The 22,876-nt window shown below is 43.9% G+C and overlaps 1 protein-coding gene across 1 annotated transcript in view; it reads left to right on the top strand.

The window, feature by feature from the left end:
• SEC14L1 (SEC14 like lipid binding 1) overlaps positions 1-22,876 on the top strand; it is a 1,962,612-nt gene that overhangs the window by 83,445 nt on the left and 1,856,291 nt on the right. The window contains exon 3 of the mRNA XM_044089037.1: positions 6,187-6,276. Within this exon, the coding sequence (XP_043944972.1) occupies positions 6,214-6,276 (63 nt within the window). The 5' untranslated portion in view covers positions 6,187-6,213. The remainder of the gene's footprint in view (positions 1-6,186; positions 6,277-22,876) is intronic.

Here is a 22,876-nt window from a genome sequence, read left to right as displayed (position 1 = left end):
ACATCTCTCTTTCTTACTTCTTACCTTTCAATCCTCAGGGTACCACCCTCAACACAACGCACCTCCTTGTGTTAATTTGTCCTTTACCTTATGTGCAAATACATTTACTATACTCATTTGCTATGGGATCCTCCCACTATTACTTGTATATCTTACAAAACACTCAGTCAAACAAAAACAGTCCTGCACTTGTACTGCAAACACGGTCCTGCACTTGTACTGCAAACACGGTCCTGCACTTGTACTGCAAACACGGTCCTGCACTTGTACTGCAAACACGGTCCTGCACTTGTACTGCAAACACGGTCCTGCACTTGTACTGCAAACACGGTCCTGCACTTGTACTGCAAACACGGTCCTGCACTTACATTTTGCTAAAATTGTCTAAAGAGAAAAAAACACAAACCAACCTTTTCCCCTTACAAAACAATTTCCCTGCCAAGGCTAGTATGTTTGCATACCCTGAATAGCTGCACATCTGAGTCTCTGACTATTCCATACAAAGCAGTATGTAATTCACAGAAAATCTGTTGTTGCTGATCTTTCGGCTTTTCCCGGTTAGAGGTCGCCACAGCGGAATTCCAGTCCGCTAATGATTGGCAGTAGATTTTCATGAACGCCAAGGTGCCAGCTCTACGTTCAACCTTCAAATAAGGCACACCCATTTACGCATGTCTTTCGAACGCCCACCCAACTGTGGGGGAGGACATGCAGACTCCATACAGAAGGCACTCCCCGCACTCCAGCCGAGATTCGAACAGGAGAACCTCTTGCTGTGAGGCAACTGCTACTGCTGCACCACCGCGGATAGAGTGATGGTCCCTATTACAGAATTGCCCTGCAGCAGTATCAAAGTTCAGATCCGCGAAGCGGAACCAAATTGTTATAGTCATAAGTAACATTAAGAATTTTACCTTGTATGCCTTCAGTCAGGAACAACACTTCAGGATGTGCAAATAGAAATTTTATTCTTATAGCGCTGGAAGATGGTCTTCATAGCTGATGTTGAATCAGTCCCTCCGAAGAGAGACAAACCACTTTTTTTATTTATTTTCTTATCAAAACTGTTGTGCAGTTTCATTGCATTACAGTGACTGTGTCCAATAGAAAACTTTGCAAATGTCCTCATCCCTCATGATTTTTGCCTCTGACTTCACATGAACACCTTCCTAAACATGATTCACCTGCTTTCAAGGAGTCTTGTCTTTGACCTTGGATGTTTCAAACCTTCCCTAGCAACAACACACTGCTAGCCTAGAGGAGTCAGGCTAACCAATTCTTTTTGCAGTAACTAATGTGCCTCAACTTCATGCAACACTTTTTTACTTTTTCTCTTGTTACATATTAAAAGAATGCAGTTTGGATACAGTAATAACTTTAGCTTATGAAACTGTATTTTTCCCAGCCCTGCATACAGATTATATTTGCTTTTTAACAGTCATATTATAGCATCATTAATAAACTGAAATTAGTATACATTTTAATAAGCTGGTTTTGTCTGGTAGCAGTGGGCAATATCTTCCAGCACTTTCTCTTAACAATGCATATTCCAGGGAAGTCAAGTGTGCTAGCAGACCAGCTGAGCAGGTGCATACTGTTACCTAACAAATGGTCCCTCAATCAAAAGTGGCAGAACAAATTTTCCACAAATGGGGCCAGCCATGCTGCAACCTCTTTGCATCCCCCCCAAACAAGTGCAGTGGCTATTTTGTCGTGATTCCCCCCACAGGGGGAGTCGCAAGGGATGCTCTACTCCACAATTGGACCCCCGGATTACTTTATGCATAGCCCCCAATTCCACTAATCCTGAAATCCTACCTCTCAAGTGTACCTCATTACGAGGAACGTACCTCATTTGGAGTCTTCAGTTCACATTCTCGAAGTTCCACGTTGAAAGAGTCTGTCACACATTCAGTGTTAGGAATTTTTTTAAGTGAAATCCATGATAAATAGAAATTAATTATATTAATTCATTAAAGGACCTTCTTTATAAGGAAAACCAGCATATTTCAACCATCCTATGACCTTTCTTGGTGAAGTTGTTGGTAAGCTGTTGGCAAGTGTTCCACATTTTGCCCATTTGTTCCACATTATGAAGGTGAGTGTTTCTCATTTTGGAGATGGAAGGTTGAGAGCTATGCCCGAAATTACTTCAGAGAGCTGCTAGGTTGAAGACCAAAGTTATCTTCTTTGCCCAGTTTTGGCCTCGACAGATTTCCTCACTAAGTTAACCAACCTTGGATTCTGGACCCAGTTCCTGACCTCCTGTCTCATCCAACAGGCATGACATATTCTGACTTTCCGTCAAGCTGACAACTTGGTTTCTCCAATTCCAAGAATGCAAGACAGGCAATGTGCTCTTCTCCAGTGCATCACATTTTTCTGTCTTCCCTTAAGCCATCCACTAGAAAACATTACACTAGTAAGTGGAAAAGATTTGTACACTGAACTACTCAAAAGCATATAGATCCCTTATCGGCAGCAATTAATCATGTACTAGAGTTCTTGACGCAGCTTTTCAACAAGAGGGCTAGTTCTTCAACATTGAGAGTCTAGTTAGCAGCAATTTCTAATTTCCACAGTGGGTTTGATGCCTCCCTTTAAAGATCCCACGCCATTGTGAGATCTCAGTCTGGTACTGCAGTTCTTGATTCTACCACCTTTTGAGTCTGCCTATGATTGTGATCAAATATGTTGGTCTTGGAAGACCTTATTTTTAGCTGCCATCACCTCCATCAGCCAAATTCCAGAAATTCAGGCATTGTTGCTGAAAATTCCTTCTCATTTTCTATAAGGATAGAGTATCCTTATGAACTATTGCATCCTTTTTGCCCAAGGTGGTATCATAAGTCAACATCAGCCAATGTATTAATCTTGCAGTATTTTTTTCTTAACTATTCTAGCAAAGGAGAATATTTGCTATACCTGCTTAGATGTACATAGACAATTATTTTCATAGGACAAGGGATATCAGAAAAAATGATCAGTTATTTGTATCATTTGCTGGATTGAAGTTGGGTGTACCTGTATCTAAAGTTGATTTGGCTAAATGGCTTGGTGACCATCTCCTTTATTTATAACAAGACAGGAATGGCCTTGCTTTACAAAGGACGGGCTCATTCTACCAGACCTGTAGCTACCTCTTCAGTTTTCCACTAAAGGACTGCCATGGATGTTATTTGTTCAGCAGCAACTTGGGCTTCCGCTCACACCTTTATTTCTCATTACAAGCTGGATTTGGTGGTGTCCAGAGGTAGAGCTTCTTTTGGCTCAGTAGTGCTCAGTCATATCCTTCCTTGAATCTGCTTTGGGTTCTAAGTAGCTGGGGATTCTGTCCCATCAGTTGAGGACAGAATGAAAATTGACATCTGATAAAAGTTATGTACTTGCCATAACCTTCCATCTATGTTGTTTTTCATTCCCCTTGACTCCCCTTCCACCAACCCCCCAACCTTTTTAGGTCTCTTCTAGAAGAGTGACAGGAAATAACTGGGTTTCATCCTCATGTCTTGTACCAGCTCCAGAAGTGGCATTGCCCCTTTCTCTCCGAGACACTCTCTCTTCATCTATATTGTACACATATGTATAAATTATAAGAGTATGTCTTTCTTTAGTCCTTAAAAACAAGATCTGAGGTAATGAGGAGGATGCATTATGGGTAAAGGAGAAGCTTGAGAGTTTTGGATTGCCACAAGCTTTTACAAGCGTCTGAATTGAATCAGATGCCTCTGATCTGAACCCATCAGTCAAGGAAGAATGAAAATCGACAACACAAGTGACATTATGGTAAGTGCATAACTTTTTTTATTTATTAGTAGTACTTTTTCTTGATGTTTTTACTTTGTTCAGCCATGCATGACTGTTCCTGTGAAAATTGTCACCATTGTAAGAGTCATCCAAAATCCCAGATTTTTCAAGTCTTTTAGTTTCACTTAGTAGTTATGTAAAACAGCACCACACATGTAGTTTGTTTGAATACCTGAACAAAAGTGTAATTCTGTAATCTTTGTCTACTGATGCCCAGAAAACTATGTTGGATGTCAAAATATATTCACATGCTTTTTTTAGCTTTTCATGTCTGGGTTTTTTTTTTTTTTTTTTTTTTTTTTTTTTTTTTTTTTTTTTTTTGGAGAGGGGGTGGCTGTGTAGGGGTGGCTGTGTAGGGGCTATCAGTTTTCCTTTAGTATTTTCAACTTTGCATAGGTGCCTGCAAGTTAAGACACCATTCAGATTTGTGTAATTTAACCAGTGGGTCAAAACTTATTGTTGATATTTCTTCTGAAGGTCAATTGCAACTGTCCTCCTCCTGAAGTATACAAGCTCTTCAAACATATGTCACTTTCACTATCCACATACTCTTTCTGCTGAGGTCCTGCAGTCTTGTATAGACTCATTTTATCTGTTTTTTTCTGACTACCTTTTCCGCAAAACACTTTTGTTTTAAATTTAACTTGTCTCAAAATAATATTCCAGAACTGCATTTTTTTTTTCTTTAAAAACGTAGTGCAGAAGTCTGTATAGTGGCAGGTATGATTGTTTGACAGATTCCTTTCTGTGGATTTAATAGCTTTTCACAACATTGGCATGGGCTGTACTAATTTCAAAAATACCCTTGTTAAAAAGAAAGCCCAAAGTGTTGTTGGCCAGTGTCTGGAATTTCTGACAGCTGTATTTACCTGATCACACCGTCATTGTTTAATACATCTACTGCAATAAGTGCATGCTCAAAATTCCTCTTGCGCAAGTTAGCATATGAAGGAGCAAATCTTTTCTGTCTCCATTTCCTTCACCTTGAATAATTCTCAGCCACAGATTCAAAATGACATAAAATATAAAATGCAATTAATAGTCTCAGAATTTGTGGTTATTACATGTTCAGATAAATGTAAGCCTTTTTCATATCATTACTCCTGTGAAGACTCCCTTCCAAAAGTTAACGGTAAAAAATTCTTTCCATTCAAAATCTTGCATCTTTGAATTAAGTCAGTGCTGTCTTTAATACACCTCTTTAAATCATGCACTGTTTTTAAAACATTTTTGTGCCTTGTTCCCTTTAACCATCAAGCCCCCATGTTCATTGTTCTGACTCAGTATGTACCATGTCTTTACAAGAGGGAGGCACAAACTATCGCAGCTATCACCAAGCTGGCGTTAGACCTTTGTGTGCACTGTTCTTTGCTGAGCCCATTATACATTTACAGCAGTCCATAGTTTGTATCTACAGTGAATGCATACTGGTCTATGTTTAACCGTCAAATAACATTTGCATCGAATGGGTTAACATTGAAAGTTCATTTTTTTCAACAGGGAAAGTAACTAGTTAGCCAACACTTCCTCATCTTGAACAATGCAGTATTTCAAACCTTCTCAGGTGGGGGCTTCACCCCCCCCAACTGTATATACTTACGCTGAGACCACACTACAGTGGGGGAAAAGACAGACAGTGAAGTGTTGGCCAGCTAGTTACTTTCCTATTTGCTGAAATGAACACTGAATGATCATTGAATGGATAGGGTTAGATGTTTAGCAGTTCGATGCAAATGTTATTTCAGTGGTTAAACATAGACACCATGCATACACCTGTTGGTGGGTGGGGTGTGGGGGGGGGTCACTTGTGCTTCACAAGTCCCATTTTAAAGGAACTACATATCTGGCCTTGCCATCATATCATTTTATGGATCTCTTGCAGTGGGACTTGACTTGTGCAGTCCTTCCACAGTGGGAGAGCTACATCAGCTGCTCAGCCTCGTCCATTCCAGTCCCAGCTGAGCTGCAAATTAAACCCAAGTCATCAAGAGCACAGTTAAAAAGAAACTGGTTATGGTTTAAAAAGTTGGCAGTAAAAAAGTACACGCTGTCTAAAACACAAGTATTACAATTTACCTACTAATGACTGCTTCTCTTTGTGGGACGCAAGTGAATATGATGTATGCTGAGTTGGGCCTTTTTTAGTCTGATGAATATTTTATCTGGCCTGACTTGATTTTTTTTTGTTTTTGGATGAAATGCTGCAGTCTAAAAAAACGTTTTGTTAGTAACAAAAGAGAGCAGGTGTTATGTTTTTATTAGAATAAACCATTATTCCATCAGTTTGGCCAAATGCACTGAAAATGCAAAGGTTACTCAGAAGTTTAAAGATCAAGATTTGTAATGTGTTACACATTAATTGTCCTTTTTACCTTCCAGGTTTAAAGGTACTTCGTAACTGGAGTCATGGTGCAGAAATATCAGTCGCCCGTTAGGGTGTATAAACATCCGTTTGAACTTATTATGGCTGTAAGTACAGAATTTTTTTTTTTTTATGTCTAGGCTACTGTGAAGGTGTATGCAGTTTAACATGCAGCCTGTAGCCAATTGGTTTAGATAAGTACATTTTTTATGTTTTTCTTGGCTAATCCGCTAACTTTTAATCTGATTTGAAGTTAAGCAGGCTTGCAGCTTCCAGTGTTTGATGCCCTTTGCAGATGTTTTTTCCTCTTTAGAAATCTTGTGGCAGTTTAAGGCATCAGCAGTATTGTAACAGATGGCAATACTCAATTGTTTTTGCAGTAACCAAAGTTCCACATGTTTCATCTAGTTGTATTTGTGTGTGCATGGGTTTATCTGTCTTTGTATTAAAATATTGATTTCTGTTGGCAGTTTTATTAAAGTTTTTAGACTGGTAACAGTGGGAAGTTAGTTTTACTAGTAGTAAGGAAGGATCCCTGATCTCTGTTAGCTTTACTCTGTAGGCGATGGACCTAATATAAGGTTGTGTGAATCTATGCCGAGTTGTGACAGCCTTTTTTTCTCTGAAATTTAATTAAGAGCAGTTTAAGAAACAATGTTAATATGGTTTGTATTTTATTATTGTATATGTACTTGTTTCTCTTTTTAATGTGTTTAATAAAGATATTTAAAAATAAAAAGGCACTCTGATACTAAGGTGCTTGCTGGTGGGCTCGTATTCACTGAGTCATTTTCTGTTGATCCAAGTTTAATTACCACAATGTTCACCTCTCTGTCATTGTAGCTTGGAGTAAGTTACTTAACTAGAGCAGAGAACCTGAATCACCATTAAAATGAGACACATAACCTTTAGTTCTTATCCAGGTGTAACTTTTCCATCCCATTGTTAGTTGTAGTCTAGAGAGGCAGTCCAGTGCTGGTGTTTTTAAGAACTTCTTTCCCCATAATGGTGCATTAATGAAGGATAGGTATGAAGTGTTGCGAGAAAATTCAGTTAAGTTCATACTAGGCTATCTGCCCTAGGGCATTTATAAGCCTAGCCAGAGTATGTTTGGCTTTCGCCACCCATTTTAAATTAATTTTGCTATGCCCTTTTTCGAGGTTAGTATACTGTGCCTCTGTCTAACAGTGACACAGAAGTGATACCCGGGGTAAACCTACGATCTCCCATCCACTCATCAAGATTCCTCTTGAAGAGAGTCAATGAGGGACTCTGCCTAACCTGGACTGGGATTTTATTCCAGAGTGAAGGGAGCCTCTGGGTTATGAATCTGTCCCTCCAGCATGTCCTATTTATTTCAGTGCTGAGGTTCAAGTCTCTCGAGCGTGTAGCTCGATGGGATTTGGATTTTTTGAGGTGCAGCATGTCCCTTAATTCCGGGTTGGACATGGCTTTATACGTCGGGCACAGGTCGCCTCTGAGCAGGCGGTATGCCGCTGAGTAGAGCTGGAGTTTCTTTAACCGGGCAGCATATGGCATCTGTTTGAGCCCTTTGATCCTCTTGGTGAGGTACTTTTGGGGTCTTTCCAGTTGCTGCAGGTGTTTGGTAAGGTACATCCCAAAAGGGGCATTGTACTCGATTATGGGCCTGATGAGGGATGAGTAAAGAGGCACGATGACCTCCCCTAATCTAGATGTGAATCCCTTCATGATTAGGTGGGCTATATAAAATGTTTTTCTAACCACTTTGGCCACGTGGTTGTCAAATGAGAGATTGCTATCAACTTGGGTCCCCAGGTCCCTAATTACTTCTTCTGTACTTAATGGATTACCACCTATGTGGTAATTTGTGGGCACTTTGTTTTTGCCAAAGGTAATGACTATACATTTTTTGGCGTTTAGCTTGAGGCCATGGCTCTGGCACCAGTTGCTGTTTCTATGAGGCCCTTTTGGAGGATGCTTGTGTCGGCTGGAGAGTCGATTATAGCGCCCAGTTTGCAGTCCTCTGCGAACTTGGTCAGCCACAGTCCTTCTGTGTTGGCCTGTACCTCCGAGAAATATATACCGACCAAGAGAGGTCACAGGACTGAGCCTTGTGGGACGCCACTTGTAACTGGTTTGGAGTCTGACATGGCTCTAGCAATTCTAACCGTGTGGGTTCTGTCCTTGAGCCAGTTTGCAACCCATCTAGTGACATTAGGGGTTTATATTTAAGCTGGTGAGCTTATCTATAATGCCCGAGTGGGGTATTGTATTGAAGGCTTTTGCGAGGTCCAGGTAGGCTGTGTGGACCACCTTCCCTTCATCACTGGCCTTGGTGACTGTTTCAAAGAAGGCAACCAGGTTTAAGAGGCAGGATCTGCTCTTAACAAAGCTGAACTGGGTAGGATCCAGTGTCTGTAGGTCCCCAATGTCTTTATTTATGAGGTCCATGATGATCCTTTCCATAGCTTTGCAGACCAAGCTAGTCAGGCTTATGGGGCGATAGTTTCCAGGGTCCGTTGAGGCACCACCTTTGTGGAGAGGGACTACTGTTGCTGTACGCCACTCTTTGGGTACATATCCTGTAGTAAGGCTGAGATTGAACAGTAGTTTTATGTTTGGGTTTAGCTCTTCTTGGAGTTCATGTAGGATGCAGCCCGCGACACCATCTGGTCCCATTGATGCTGTGTTTTTTGCTTTGGAGAGGGCGGCTCTTACCTGAGCATCTGAGATGTCAGGGGGGCAGCACTCTGCTGTGATAGATATTTGCCCCTTTGGTGGGGGGGGGGGAGTTTGCGCTGAACCTGTCAGTTAGGATGTTGGCAATGTCTGTGGGTTTGGTGTATTTGTTATCATTTTGGACCAATTCTGAGCATATCTGGGAATTCCCACCCAGGTTCCTAACATAACTAAAGAAAGCCTTGTGATTATCCTTGGTGTCCTGTGCAATTTTTCTCTCAAAGCTGGCCTTAGACGATTTTAGTTTTTTGCTAATACTGATCAGAGATGCCTTCCCTTTTTGGGATTTTGCTCTATCATGTAATAGCTTCCTCCTTCTATTGTATAGTTTGTTTATGGCTGGGGTCCACCAGACAGGACGTCTGCCTTTGGAGGATTGGCGCTTGGTTTTATTTGGGATTGCATGATCCATGCATTCCTGAAGGTGTTCATAGAATGCATTTATAAAGGATTCTGCGGTCAGGCCCGGGGGCTTTGAAGGATTCCACCTCTGTTTTGAGGAGTGTGAAATTTGCTTTAGAGAAGTTTTTCACTGTGGTTTTTCTGGGCAGGGGGTGGGGTCGGGATGTGAATATCCAGTGAGATCAGTTTATGGTCTGATCTTACCAGTGAGGGATACACTTCTTGTCTGGAGCATAGAGTCCCCATGTTGATGATGATCAGGTCCAGTATGTTTTCCCCTCTTGTGGGAGTGGTAACAAGTTGTTCCATAGCATTTGAGTTTATGAATTCTAGGAACCTTTGGGCTAGGTTGTTGGAGTTAGAGTAATGCTCCCAGTCTATGTTTGGGTAGTTGAAGTCGCCCACTATAATGGTGTTTGGAGAGACCTTCATATTTTCCAGTGTTCTCAGGAAGGCCGAGTGGGGTTCTTGGGTTTGGGAGGGTGGTCTGTAGCAGGCTATAAACTGGAAGGCAGTTTTACCCACTGTTAGTTGCACATGGATGTCTGTGATGCTTCGTGCTTTGCCACCAACCTGGAGGTGTGGGTATATTTGATGAATATCGATACTCCCCCTCCTTTTGTGGTTTTGGGGCCGAAAAGCATGGTATGAGGTATAACCTGGTAGTGCTGGGGTGTTCTCGGGAGCCGTGAACTAGGTTTCTGTTACTGCACAGATATCTATGTTCTCCATGCTAAGGAGAGTTTCGAGTGCGTGCATCTTGAGGTTTAGACTTCTGGCGTTGAGTAGCATTACTCTTAGTTTCTTATCCCTTGTGATACCTGTGGAGGTGGGTTTGTCTTTTGAGCCTTGCCTAAAAAAGGCACTATGGGGGTAACAAGAGCCTTTGCCAATATCCGAAAGCCCAGGGGTGATGGGTGCAAGCCGTCCCTAGCGAAGCATCGTGGCTTGTCAAGCATATCATCCCAGGCTGACGGGCATTGGATCCCCTTTGAATGACACCAATACTTAAGCCAGTTGTTGAAATTGATCATCTTGTCTTCATATTGTGGCATCATTCTTGGTGAGGGTAAGGTGCTACTCAAGGTCAGGGTCATACCGGCCTGGGCTACATGCTCAGAGAGCTCCTCTATGTCTCTTTTCATGTAGTCCAGGGAGGTACGTCTCAGGTCATTCACACCAGCATGGACAATTACTGAGTCATATTTGTACTTGCCTTGGAGTGACCTGAGTGCTTGTGTTATGTGGCGGATCCTAGCGCCCGACAGGCTGCTCAACGTGACCTTCTCCTTGTTCAGCCTGGTGAATGGGACGTCAGTGTGCCTGACGGTAGTCACCTATTACAAGTGTATCCGGTGTGTTGTTTAGCCTTAAGGGCTGTGACTGTTTGGCACACTGGCTTTGTGAGATATGTGTTGCACGTGTTTTATTTTGGGGTAGCGGTTGCTTGGGTGTCTGCTTTGGAGGTCTCTGCTGCTTAGGCAGATCTTTATTTAGAGCCTCTGAGTATGTTTTTGTGTGATTATGTGTTTGGTTTGCTGTCGTGGTAGGTCTATGTGAGACTGGAATTGTAGTGAGTGTGGTTTCCTTCTCCTCCTGACTGGTTATGCCAGTACTGAGTTGAGAGAGCTTAGCCTCCAGTTTGGCTATATGGTTGCATCTCTCACATGTTGGAATTTGTTGGGAGGAGGAGAGGATTGTCTATGTACATGAGGCAGTTGTAACATTGCCTCAAGATTCCCAGATTCACCAGCTGGACCAGAGAGGAGTTTGACAGCTGACCTTTGGACATGCTAGAATAATATTGGGAATTCCTTTATAATTGCAAACAAGGGCCAATGGGGAGTGAGGGTGTAGTGCTTTTAATTTTTAGTGCTGACTTATATAATTGCTTTAGTGAGCAAGTGCCAGGTAACTTAAGTGCAATGTGTTACAGATAACTTAAATGCAAAAACGAAAAACAGTAACTTTCTTTCAAGTGAAACAAGGAAATAAGTACAGTAAGCAATGCAGATTTCACTAGGGATCCACAGAAGCGCTGAGAAGCCACGTTTTAGGTGGAATTAGCGTTCCAGGGAAATAACAAGCAAACAAACAACAAGCATACAAACAAAGCTAGATTCAGCAGGCCTGGATCTAGTCTATGCTACAGCAAACAAGGTGTACCAATTTCAGTAAGAAGCTGTTCAGATATGCATGCACTATAAGCCTTTAACCAGAAATTCCCAGCTCAGAAGGGCAGAGTCCAGCCTCTCCTCCCACAAGAGTGCAGACCACGAACCCTCTTAATGTAAAATAACTGGCCTGAAAGCCCAAGTGCTTAAACCAGAATTAATACACTTTTAGAATAACAGACACTGAGCCCTCAATCAGCAGTTCCCAACTTAGAAGGATGTAAGCTACCTGTTCTGCCACTACAGTGCAGACCACAAACCCTCTTAATGTAAAACAACTGGTCGGAAGCCCGAGTGTTTAAACTAAAAGGCTTAGAATGAGTTACACCAAGCAGTAATAAATAAAATTGAGTAATAAGGTGTTTTAAGACGGTTTCAAGAAGTTCTGATGTGCAACAGTACAGTGGAAGCATAGACATTTATTTTTCTTAAATTAGCAAAGGAAGTTGCCGTGGTAAAGGAAGGTCAACAAGTCTGGCTAGTTTGAGTTGTATGCAGTGTGTGCTGTCCAGTCTCTGTTTGCATATAAAGGTTGATGTATTTTTTTTAGAAAATTATCCAGAAGATTGAGATGGTCTAAAACATGTATTAGTATGTTTGTAAGACTTTATAAGAGTAACTTTTTGGTTGGTGTAAAATGAGCAAAAGAACAAAAAAAAAAATACATTTTCTAGATTTTTGTTAGCTGACAATATTTTCAAAAACATGCAAGTCAACAGTAACAAATGAAATCTGCCCAGAAGTACAAAAGCAAATGGTGATAGATTTTTGTAAATGATTCCAATGGCTGCAATTGCAATCAAGACAGTGAACATACACAAACGTTATATCTGCTAAGTCAAAGTATTTCTGTAGATATGTTTCACATAAAGCTAGTTCACCTCATCTTTGATTCAGAGTACAGATAGATGTGGCAAAGAAACCCTTTCCGTCATATACTTCAGCCTGAACTTTGTGTTGTCTATCTTCATTTGCTAACTCATCCTCCCTTCTTAATTGTGTTAATGAGTAGCAATTGTTTTACTGTTCAGTGTCTAGTAATAGCTTTTTTTAGATAACTGTTATAGGTGGATGCAATAGTATTTTCTTGCTTCTCGACAGAGGTAAGTTGCCATCATATCCCACCAAAAATACATTTTAGTTAAATTTAATTGCAGGGTAAAATAAACTTATTCAAAGCTAAAATGACTGAAATGTGTCCAGAAAGTATGTTCCCAAGTGCCTCTTATTCCCTCTGTACCTCCCAACAGCTTCCATCAGCTTGAATAAACTCCATGAATTCACACCAGGATATAGAATTCTTTTTAGATAGTTCCATGCTTATGTTTTGAATTTCCTGGATATGGTGGCATAACTAGCCAAATTCACACCAGGATATAGAATTCTTTTTAGATGGTTCCATGCTTATGTTTTGAATTTCCTGGATATGGTGGCATAACTAGCCAAATGACAACGTTTAGTCTCATTGCTTCAGTTATTCTTGATCTTGTGGTGGTCCCTTTGAAACCCTAGGCTTCCTAGCAGTTTTTGCCTTTAGTTGTGAACTGCTCTTCCATTTGCTTAGAAAGCAACAAGACAGTCAAAGGTTACAGCTTCCCTTCATGTGCAGAAAGGTGTGGGTCTCAAGGAGTTGTAGTCAAACCCACAGAGTCGATCCTCAGTATGTCTTTCAAGTTTAAATTTAATTTTAGTTTTTACCGTGATAGCCAATTATTCACATTCCTGATATGTTCTTAGAAAACTGTATAAATTATTTCTGTTTTTCTGTAGCCAAATCTCAAATGCCCCTTTCCCAATACACTTGCTTTCCATATTTTCTATAGGCAAAGTAAAGAAATTTTCCAGTTTTAAAACATATCCTTCATAACATATTTTAATCAAAAACTGTAAGAATATAGAGTGCAAATGATCTACTCTTTAAATAATGGCAAAAGAACAATAGCCATGTTGTCAGGATGGTTAACTGAATAGTCTTCCACTTGAATTTATTATTCAGGCATTCAGAATAAATGTAAAATCTTGAAATTATGCAGTTTGGTAATCAAGTTGTGGGTCATGAACTCCAAAGCCTCTTACCTCTGTGCCAAGGGCTTTTGTCCCAAGATATCATCAACTTGTCATAATCCCATACTAAGTTATTGTTATGCTTCCAGTTTTATTTTGAAAGTGCATTGAGGCTCAGCCAGTAAAAACTGAAAGGCATGTAGTAATAAAAAAGACAAAAGTTCAGTGACTGAACTCACAAGTCGAACTCCAGTATAACCATCTTCCACCTCCTGACATCACTTTGAATTTGAAGTGTTAGGTCTTCCTAACTTATGTTTGCAAAGTGACATATGGTGCTACGTATAAATGTGCAGATTCCTGCCTCATATTTAGGAGTAGAATCATTATTGGAATAACCAGTGTTTTATCCTAATAAATTTTGCATCTTGACAAATGGCCAGTCTCTGGAGTTCCTGCAGCAAAAGCCCAAAATCTTCTCAGATCTTGTAAAATTAATAAGATTGTCTGCTAATAGTTCATATTCCTGTAATAAACCTAAGTATCCCTGGCATTTGGTGGCAAATGATGGTAGCTATCAACTGTTCCAAATACAAGGAAAGTAATGTATGGGACAATATACATCCTTGCCTGCATTCTTCTTGCAAAAAAAAAAAAAAACTCTGACAAAGCCCACATGTGCCTTGTGATTAGAACTCAGTAAATATCTGTTTTAATCTTGTTTCAGAATAGAAAAGCTGTTTAAGAATATTCAGCTCTGCTGATACCTTCTGTCCATCAAAACTTTCTAAAACCATTCCACCAACTGTGCATCTCTCTGTCAGTGAAGTTTGTAATGTGTTATCAAACGTCTGCTGCCCCTCCTACACAAACCCTCCCTGATCTTCATCTATAAACTGCTGTATGTATTTTTCTGAGTGAAGTTTATTTAGCAACATAATGTATAATCATGACTGAGCTATAGGATGATAGCACAATAGGATCCTTCCCTTCCCCCTTTTGGTATGACCGCCACCACAACTTGTTTCCAAGTAATAGGTGTTTTTTAATTAGAGTGTCATTAAGTAGTGTTTATCTGCAAGTCCAGGTGTAGGCTGTCTGAACCTGGAGTTTTCTCAGGGTTTTATAAGTATATAAAACTTTTCTGCTTTTTTCTTAATTTGTGATGATTTACCCTTTTTTGAGCACTTATTCCTTGCAGTTTCTCCTACCAGATGAACTCAGAATGTAGTTAGTCACAATAGTTCTGAAATGTCTGTTTTTTATACAAATACTGGATCTGAAGTAGGAGATTCATTTGTCTGCAACCTGTGGGTTATGGATCCGATATCGGATCCGAACCGGCATGGTTTACCAGCTATGGATCCAAGCTCTCAGCTCCTCCCCTCACCCATAATGCCCTGCTCTACCCTCATGACCTCAGATCTCGTTTGCCGCGCATGGTGACCAGATTGTGTTTTTCCAGCTCTCCAGCTAAGTGAAATTTCTAGTCTTAAAGTGCTTAATTTTGAAAGTTTTGTGTGAAAGTTGTGTGAAAGTGTAGGTTTCCCTCTTATACTATTATACTTTTAGTCTTTAAAATTTATTTTTACTATCCCTCCCCTCGCTGGTAGCGTAGTGTGTGTTTGGGCCTGTTGAGTGGTTTTGTTACTTTACTTTAACTAGTTTTAGTAACCTTGTTTGTTTGCTTTTGGGATGTCTGAGCAGCCCAAAGCTGTATTTTCAAAGTGCTCCGAGTGTGGCCATAAGCTTTCCCCAGCTGATGGCCACACTCGGTGTGTTAGATGCCTGGGGGTTGAACACCTCACATCTGGATGTTCCATTTGTGCAGGGTTCAACCCCAGGGCATTGAAGGAGCGGAGGTCCAAGCTTGTCTTGGCGAGTCTTTTGCCACCGGACTTGGCTCCGGCCTCCGCTCCTTCGGGGGTAACCGTTACCACGGTTGTCCCCTCTCCGGCTCCCCCTCCTCCTGGGACTCAACCTCCCTGTAGTGGTTCGGAGGAGAGGGAAGCTAGGAAGAAGGACCGGAGGGAGAAGCACCATAAGCGGCAAGCAGAGACCTCTGTTTCGGCCCCGCCAGCCAAGCGGGCTTCTCCCCCGGCCTCCTTGTCTGCTGGCTCTCCCCCTCCTCGGCTCCGGTCTCCAGCGTGTTTTTCACCGGGACCTGAGGAGGAGGAGACCCGATCTCCGTCGAGGCTATCGAGGAGGCACTCAAGGCCTACCTCGGTAGCCTCGTCGAGATCAACTTATAGCCTGTCGGACGCTGATCTGGACCAGATGATGAGAAGGTTCATCCAGGCCCAGATGCAGATGGGAGTGCTCTTGCCTCCCCCCCCCTCTGGGGGGGAGCTCGACCCCCTTTTTCAAGCCAATTGCTCCTTCTCCGACCCACTACCCGGGTTCGGAGCAGTTGGAGCCGAGCAGCCGGGCCGGGGTGGGTCGGCGCCGATAGTACTTGGTACTTCGGATCCGACCCTGCCCTCGCGTGCATCGGATCCGACCTCTCAGAGCCTGGATCTGAGCTTCGGATCCGGGGGGATCAGTGCTCCTTCGGCGCCGTCTGTGTCGGAGCGCACTGTCCCTTCGGATCCGAGCGCTTCGGCGCCAGCTCCGATCCACTCCTCGGATCCGAGGGGGAGCCGATTGTCGGATCCTTTGGTCGAGGTCGGCTCCCCTTCGGCTTTTGATGTAGTGGAGAGGGCCCTGTTGAGGGTCTCCGGACCCCCGGCACTTGTTTCGGCTCCGTCCCGCGCTCCCTCTGCACTGGGTCAGGCTTCCACCATCCGGCCCTTGGGACAGCCCGCTCCTGTGCCCCAAGCTGTTCCCCTGGAACAGGTTACTGTTTGCGAGGAGTCCTCTGACAGCCCCCCAGAGGATGTTCCTCGCAAGCATACGTGCAAAAGGAGGCACATTGACTCCCCCGAGTCTCTCACGGAAGACACGGATTTGGAGGAAGGGGAAGGCTCCCCACGGTCACCCCCCGAGGATGTCTCATTTGGAGACATCATGGAAATGCTCCGCATAAGGGGGGGTGGTCTGCCCCCAAGTCTTCCTCGGACGAGTCCGTGTTCTTGGAAGCATTTGAAGCGGGCCCGTTTATCTCTTGGGTGTCCCCTCCTGCCGACCCCCTGGTGGACCTCATTACCACCAGGGCATGGAAGGAACCGGACACCGTGGAGCCAATCCCTAAAAGGCCCGACCAGATCCTCAATCCCCCGGCTGACTGTGCCCATTGAAGTAAGGGGCCTCCGGTAGATGCCATGTTGACCGCGGCGGCCACCAAGAGGGAACTTGCTCAGGAGAGTCCCTCAGTCCATCCCCCGAGCAAGGAGTCTCGGATGATGGACCGCTTGTTGACAGCGGCGGCCACCAAGAGGGAACTTGCTCAGGAGAGTCCCTCAGTCCATCCCCCGAGCAAGGAGTCTCGGATGATGGACCGCTTGGGGAAGCGGATGCTTAGTTCAGCGACCTTCTCGGTAAGGGCGCTGAACTATCTGGCACATGTGATTAGGATGCAGCGCGATCTTATTAAAGAATACGCTGCATCCCCCCCAGAGTCCATGTTGGAGGAGGACAAAGTGCTGCACTCCACCCGCATGGCCACTCTCAGGTCCGTTACCAATGCCTCTATGCGGCTACTCTCCCATGCTACGGAAGGCGCCGCTATAGCCGCAGGGGCAGGTCTAGTTACTAGACGTCAGGCCTGGCTCTGTCATTGCGATTTCTCGGAGCCCTTCAAAGTGTCATTTGCGAATGCCCCCTTCGATGGTTCTGCCCTCTTTGGCAAAACTGTTTGCGACACTTTGACCCAGAGCGAGAAGGACGGGAAGACGCTGTCTGCCGTCGGAATCCGCTTCTCTGCACCCCAGAGGCCCTGTTCTAGGAACCAAAAGGGTCAGAAGAAGATGTGGTTCCCTTCGATGGTTCTGCCGTCTTTGGCAAAACTGTTCACGACACTTTGACCCAGAGCGAGAAGGACGGGAAGACGCTGTCTGCCGTCGGAATCCGCTTCTCTGCACCCCAGAGGCCCTATTCTAGGAACCAAAAGGGTCAGAAGAAGATGTGGTTCCGGAAGTCGCAGCAATCCCAGCCTGCTCCGGACAACCAGTCCTTCCGTGGCAGAGGAGGACAGGGAGGACGCCGCCCTAGAGGCAGAGGGGCTCCCAGGAACTTCGGGTCCAGAGAACCCTTCTCTGAACGGCCCGCGCAGCAACCCTGAGGGGTTGCCCGGCTGCTCCACTCTGGAGGCAGTCGGGGGACGTTTTTCGGAGCACCTAGCGGCATGGGAGTCCATTACATCAGACCGCTGGGTTCTCCAAATCATATCCAGAGGATACCGTATCCCCTTTCGTCACTTGCCAAAATTGAAGTCCCTCCCCGACGTTCCACCCAGTCAATGGGAGGCTGCTTTGGCAGAAATTGGCCATCTGCTAAAGAAAAGAGCCATCCAGCCCGTCCCCCCAGACCAGATCGGATCAGGGTTCTACTCCAGGTTCTTTTTAGTGCCAAAAAAGACGGGGGATCTAAGACCAATTTTAGACCTTTCTCTCTTGAACCTGGCAGTTCCCAAGGAGAAGTTCTGAATGGTCACTCTGCAGTCTATTCTCTCCCCTTCTGGGAGAAAATCACTGGATGTGCTCCATAGACCTCAAGGATGCGTACTACCATATACTAATGGACAGGCGCTCCAGGGGGTTTCTCCGCTTCCGGCTGGGAGCCAGTCACTACCAGTTCCGGGTCCTTCCCTTTGGTCTCACCACAGCCCCCAGGGTGTTCACCAAAGTATTAGCAGTGGTAGTGGCCCACCTGAGGCTTCAGGGGGTACAGGTCTTTCCCTACCTGGACGACTGGCTCCTTACCGCCCCAACAAGGCATCTACTACTATTGGCGCGAGACTCCTTTCTCCATCTTGCTCCCCGTCTGGGCATCACTATAAACACAAAAAAATCCAACCTAGCACCCACGCAGTTCATAGATTTTATAGGTGCCAGGTTAGACACAAGGAGTTTAAAAGCCTTCCTCACTGTGGACAGAGTTCAAAATCTGCAACTCCAGGTGCGGGCCATTCTCCACTCACGCTCAGTTCCGGCGGAGTTGGTCCTGAGGGCTCTAGGGTCCATGGCGGCTTCTATAGCACTTCTTCCTCTCGCCAGGTTCAATATGCGCATCCTCCAGTGGACACTCCTCTAGTACAGTGGTCGTATCTTGCTCTTCCTATGCATCATCCCATTGCGATCAGCAAGGCTTGCAAGTGGTCCCTCCTGTGGTGGCTTCACTCGCCAGATCTCCACGGAGGCTGCCCATTTTGTGCTTCTCCCCCTCTCGCCACGGTGACCACGGACGCCTCCCGCCTCGGGTGGGGGGGGGGCATTTTGCAGGCCGGACCGTTCAAGGCACGTGGAACGATTCAGAGACCTTACTGCATATCAACGTTCTAGAGATGAGAGCAGTGCTCTTAGCGTTGCTAGCACTTCAGGCCTTTCTTCCCTTGGGAACAATTGCGATTCAATCGGACAACATGTCGGTTGTCTGGTATATCACCAAGCAAGGAGGAACCAGGTCTTACCCTCTTTGTCGAGAAGCCATGAGAGTTTGGGAATGGGCAATCTCCACCAACCGCTTTCTCATAGCAACGCACATTCCGGGTCGGTCCAACATCCTGGCGGACAAGCTCAGTCGCACCATTCTCACCCCTTACGAGTGGTCTCTCAATACTCAAGTAGCGGAACGCATATTCGCACGGTGGGGAACTCCTTCTTGCGATCTTTTTGCCTCTCCCTCAAACACCAAGTGCAACAGTTTTTTTCGCTCTGATACCTCCTCCAGGAGGTTCCCCAAGAGACGCTCTGGTGCATGCTTGGCCACCCGGTCTTCTTTATGCTTATCCCCCCTTGCCTCTGATGCTCCAAGTTCTTCAGAAAGCCTCTCGGTTGGGGTGCAGAATGATTCTCATTGCTCCGTTTTGGCCTCGACAGATCTGGTTCCCCTTCCTAAGGTCTCACTCTGTGAATCCTCCTTGGATTCTAGATCCCATTCCGGATCTGATATCTCATCCATCCCGCTTATCTCCTCCGAACCTGGACAACCTGAAGCTGACCGCTTGGCTGCTCCAGTTCCACTCTTGATCAGGACTCCCGGTATTTCGTCCTCTGTTAAGGCGATCCTGGTGGCAGCTCATAAACCATCCACTAGGAAAGTCTACCGTAGCAAGCGGAAACGGTTTTCTTTGTGGGCGGAGCGGCAAGGCCTAAACCCCTTCACAGTTCCTCTCCCTTTGGTGCTTGACTTCTTAACCACTCTTTTTAACGATGGTACCAGCAGTTCCACGGTCAAAGTACAACTTGCGGCAATTTCACATTATCACATTGGTCATGACTCCAATCCACTGATGTCGGCCAAGTTGTGTAAAATTTTCCTTAAAGGTACTTTTCTTCTCAGGCCCCCTGTAAAACAAGCGGTTCCTCCGTGGGACCTTTCCTTAGTTCTCCAGGCCTTGACCGCCCCCCCCCTTCGAACCGGCGGCTACGGTAGATCTGAAATTCTTGTCGTTCAAGACTGCCTTCTTAGTAGCCATTACTTGACCAAGAGAGTTTCAGAGCTCCAAGCATTATCAGCTAAACCTCCTTACTTGGTCTTTCATCCGGACCGTGTTTACCTCAGGACCAACCCGTCCTTTCTTCCTAAAGTAGCTTCTGAAGCAAACATTAATCAATCCATTAACCTCCCTGTTTTCTTTCCTAAATATGAAAACAAAGGTGAATACAAGCTTCACTCCTTAGATGTTCACAGGCAACTTAGATTTTATCTAAACAGGATGGCTGGTCATAGGCAATCCGACCAGTTGTTCATTTCCTTTGCTAAATTTAATTTGGGCAAACCAATTTCTAAAGTCTCACTATCTTGCTGGATTTCACAATGTATCTTATTGGCTTATCAAGCTTCAGGAAGGCCCGCACCGGAGGGTGTACATGCCCATTCAACCCGGTCAGTCTCTACCTCGGCAGCCTTTAAGGCTAGGATTCCTCTAGATGATATTTGTGCAGCAGCCACGTGGGCTTCATCTCATACTTTTATTTCCCACTACAAGTTGGATCTTGCATCTAGGGGTAGAGCATCCTTTGGCTCCGCGGTGCTCCGGAATATCCTTCCATGATGGCCGCCCAAGATTCAGGTAGCTGGGGACTCTGTCCCACAGGTTGCAGACAAATGAATCTCCTACTTCAGATTTAGAAGTTATGTACTCACCATAACCTTCCATCTGAGTAGGTGTATTCATTTGTCTGCAACCATCCCGCCCTCCTATCCCCCTGGCCTTTCAGTTTCCTGCATATGTTGTGTTACCCTTTTCAGGGTGTTCTTGCTTTTGGCAAACTCTATCTGAGGTCATGAGGGTAGAGCAGGGCATTATGGGTGAGGGGAGGAGCTGAGAGCTTGGATCCATAGCTGGTAAACCATGCCGGTTCGGATCTGATATCGGATCCATAACCCACAGGTTGCAGACAAATGAATACACCTACTCAGATGGAACGTTATGGTGAGTACATAACTTCTAATTTTAAACTGTACTAATGGAGAGTTCAAAGCAGTAATATATGCTCTGCCCTTAGGTGACGCAAAGATTCTTAACGTCAAGATTGACTTCCTTCTGTTGTTGAATATTGCCTTCCTGGGGTTTTACAAGTCATAATTCAATCTTTTATAAAATCATTTTTTCTGTACCTTGTACAGGACCCTTACCTTTACAAATTGTGTTGAAGTAACTGGACTTTTCTTTTTTTGCAGGGATTAGTTGGTGGCCCTTTGAGATGATTTTCCCCAGCCTCTAAAAAGGCATGCTCACTTCTCTTTTTTGGGGGAAAAAAAGCCTTTGTTGGAGCCCGAGGCCCTGGACAATTGCAACACTAATCTTGAGATTTTCTTTCAGTGATGGTACTAACCTTGCAGTCAGAAGAAGTTTTTTGACAGTCAGCCCTTTAAGAGACTTTCCAGTCTGCATTTATGCACGGGCATTAACTGTTATACATTGGGTATGATCCAGATCTAGCTTGGTGTGATAACGTCTGACTCTGTGATCTAGGACTTTGTTTTAAACCCTTTCTTCAAAGCTTGTGGGCTTTAGGAAAATGGTCCTTTTAATCCAGGGTCATTTCTTTCTACGTTGAGGCAGTCTTGCCCCCCCCCCCAAGCATATAGGTAGATATGGGATTATAGTCCTTCTGTCCACGTCACCTGTGGTGTGGTGCTGGGGTCAGTGTTGTCACCAGTATTTGGTGTCTTTGTTGCACTGCTGAGAATGAATACTTGAAAGTATGCATCTTAATTTTTACATAGATAAGTATGGTGCTATTACTTATTCTTTGTTTTAATGTGAAAAGCTCTTTGTAATACTTGACAGCTGCCTGGTCCAGATTTGTTTGGGAATGCATTTTCACTGCTTGAAGATGAATCCTCTGAGAACTGATGTCCTGGTATACTAGTTTGATGTACTAAGTTAGATTGCAACCTATAAAGCACTATAGCTTGAAGTCCTGTGTACATGAAATACCTGCAAGTACCCCTGTCTGCACACATCTTGTATTCATTCCATAATCTGCCCCCCCCCCCCCCCCCCCCAAGGGATTCAGAAATAACTTTTTTTTTTCCTGTTGTAACCACCACTGTAAGAAATAAGTTCAGTAGATGTGCAAATGGTGGTGTCTTTTGAATTTAAATACTCTAAATGGGTGTTAATTTCAGAAATCATTATGTGAAAGACATTAAAGAAATACACGCACACTTAGTAATACATGCTGTGTTGTATCACGTTTTGTTTTTTGTAATTTTGTATTGCAAAATTACTTGGAAGTAGACTATGCTTTATTTTTGGTTTAGCTAGTCTGTCTTGGAAGTAGATGCTTGAAAAATATTCCTGGAAAATAATTTGCTTGCGTGCTTGCATCAGAATTGTATACAACTAAATAAATGAAGTCCATATCTGTGATATGCTAGGGTTGATCCTTCTGGCACTGGTACTGTCTGGCTACTGAAACTTTCTCGTGTTACTAATGCTGTTGCTTGATCTCTGTGTACTTTCTATCCCCATCTAAGCCCAGGTCTTCCTCTTTACAAAAGTGTCAGGAGATATTTAGGCTTTTCCCAGGATTTCATTACATTGCTCATTTCTGTTTGCATTATCTCTTAGCTAGGTGTTTTTTTAAACAAGAAACATCTTTATTAAATTACCATGTATGACATAGGCAATTGTACATTTATATAAATGAAAATAAACCATATTGTTGTACTTTTAGTTGCAAACATTATACATCACTTACCTATCCAGTCATTGTCGGTCAAATATTACATTGCTCATTCATATCCTGCCTTCTTTTAAACCTCATTCCTACTCTGCATGTATTGTTCCCACAGT

Source organism: Protopterus annectens, chromosome 12.part0 (genome assembly GCF_019279795.1).
Source record: "Protopterus annectens isolate FY-2018-M chromosome 12.part0, PAN1.0, whole genome shotgun sequence".
Taxonomy (NCBI): domain Eukaryota; kingdom Metazoa; phylum Chordata; order Ceratodontiformes; family Protopteridae; genus Protopterus; species Protopterus annectens.
Note: the sequence above shows the minus strand (reverse complement) of the source record. Positions and strands in the feature narration are given on the sequence as shown.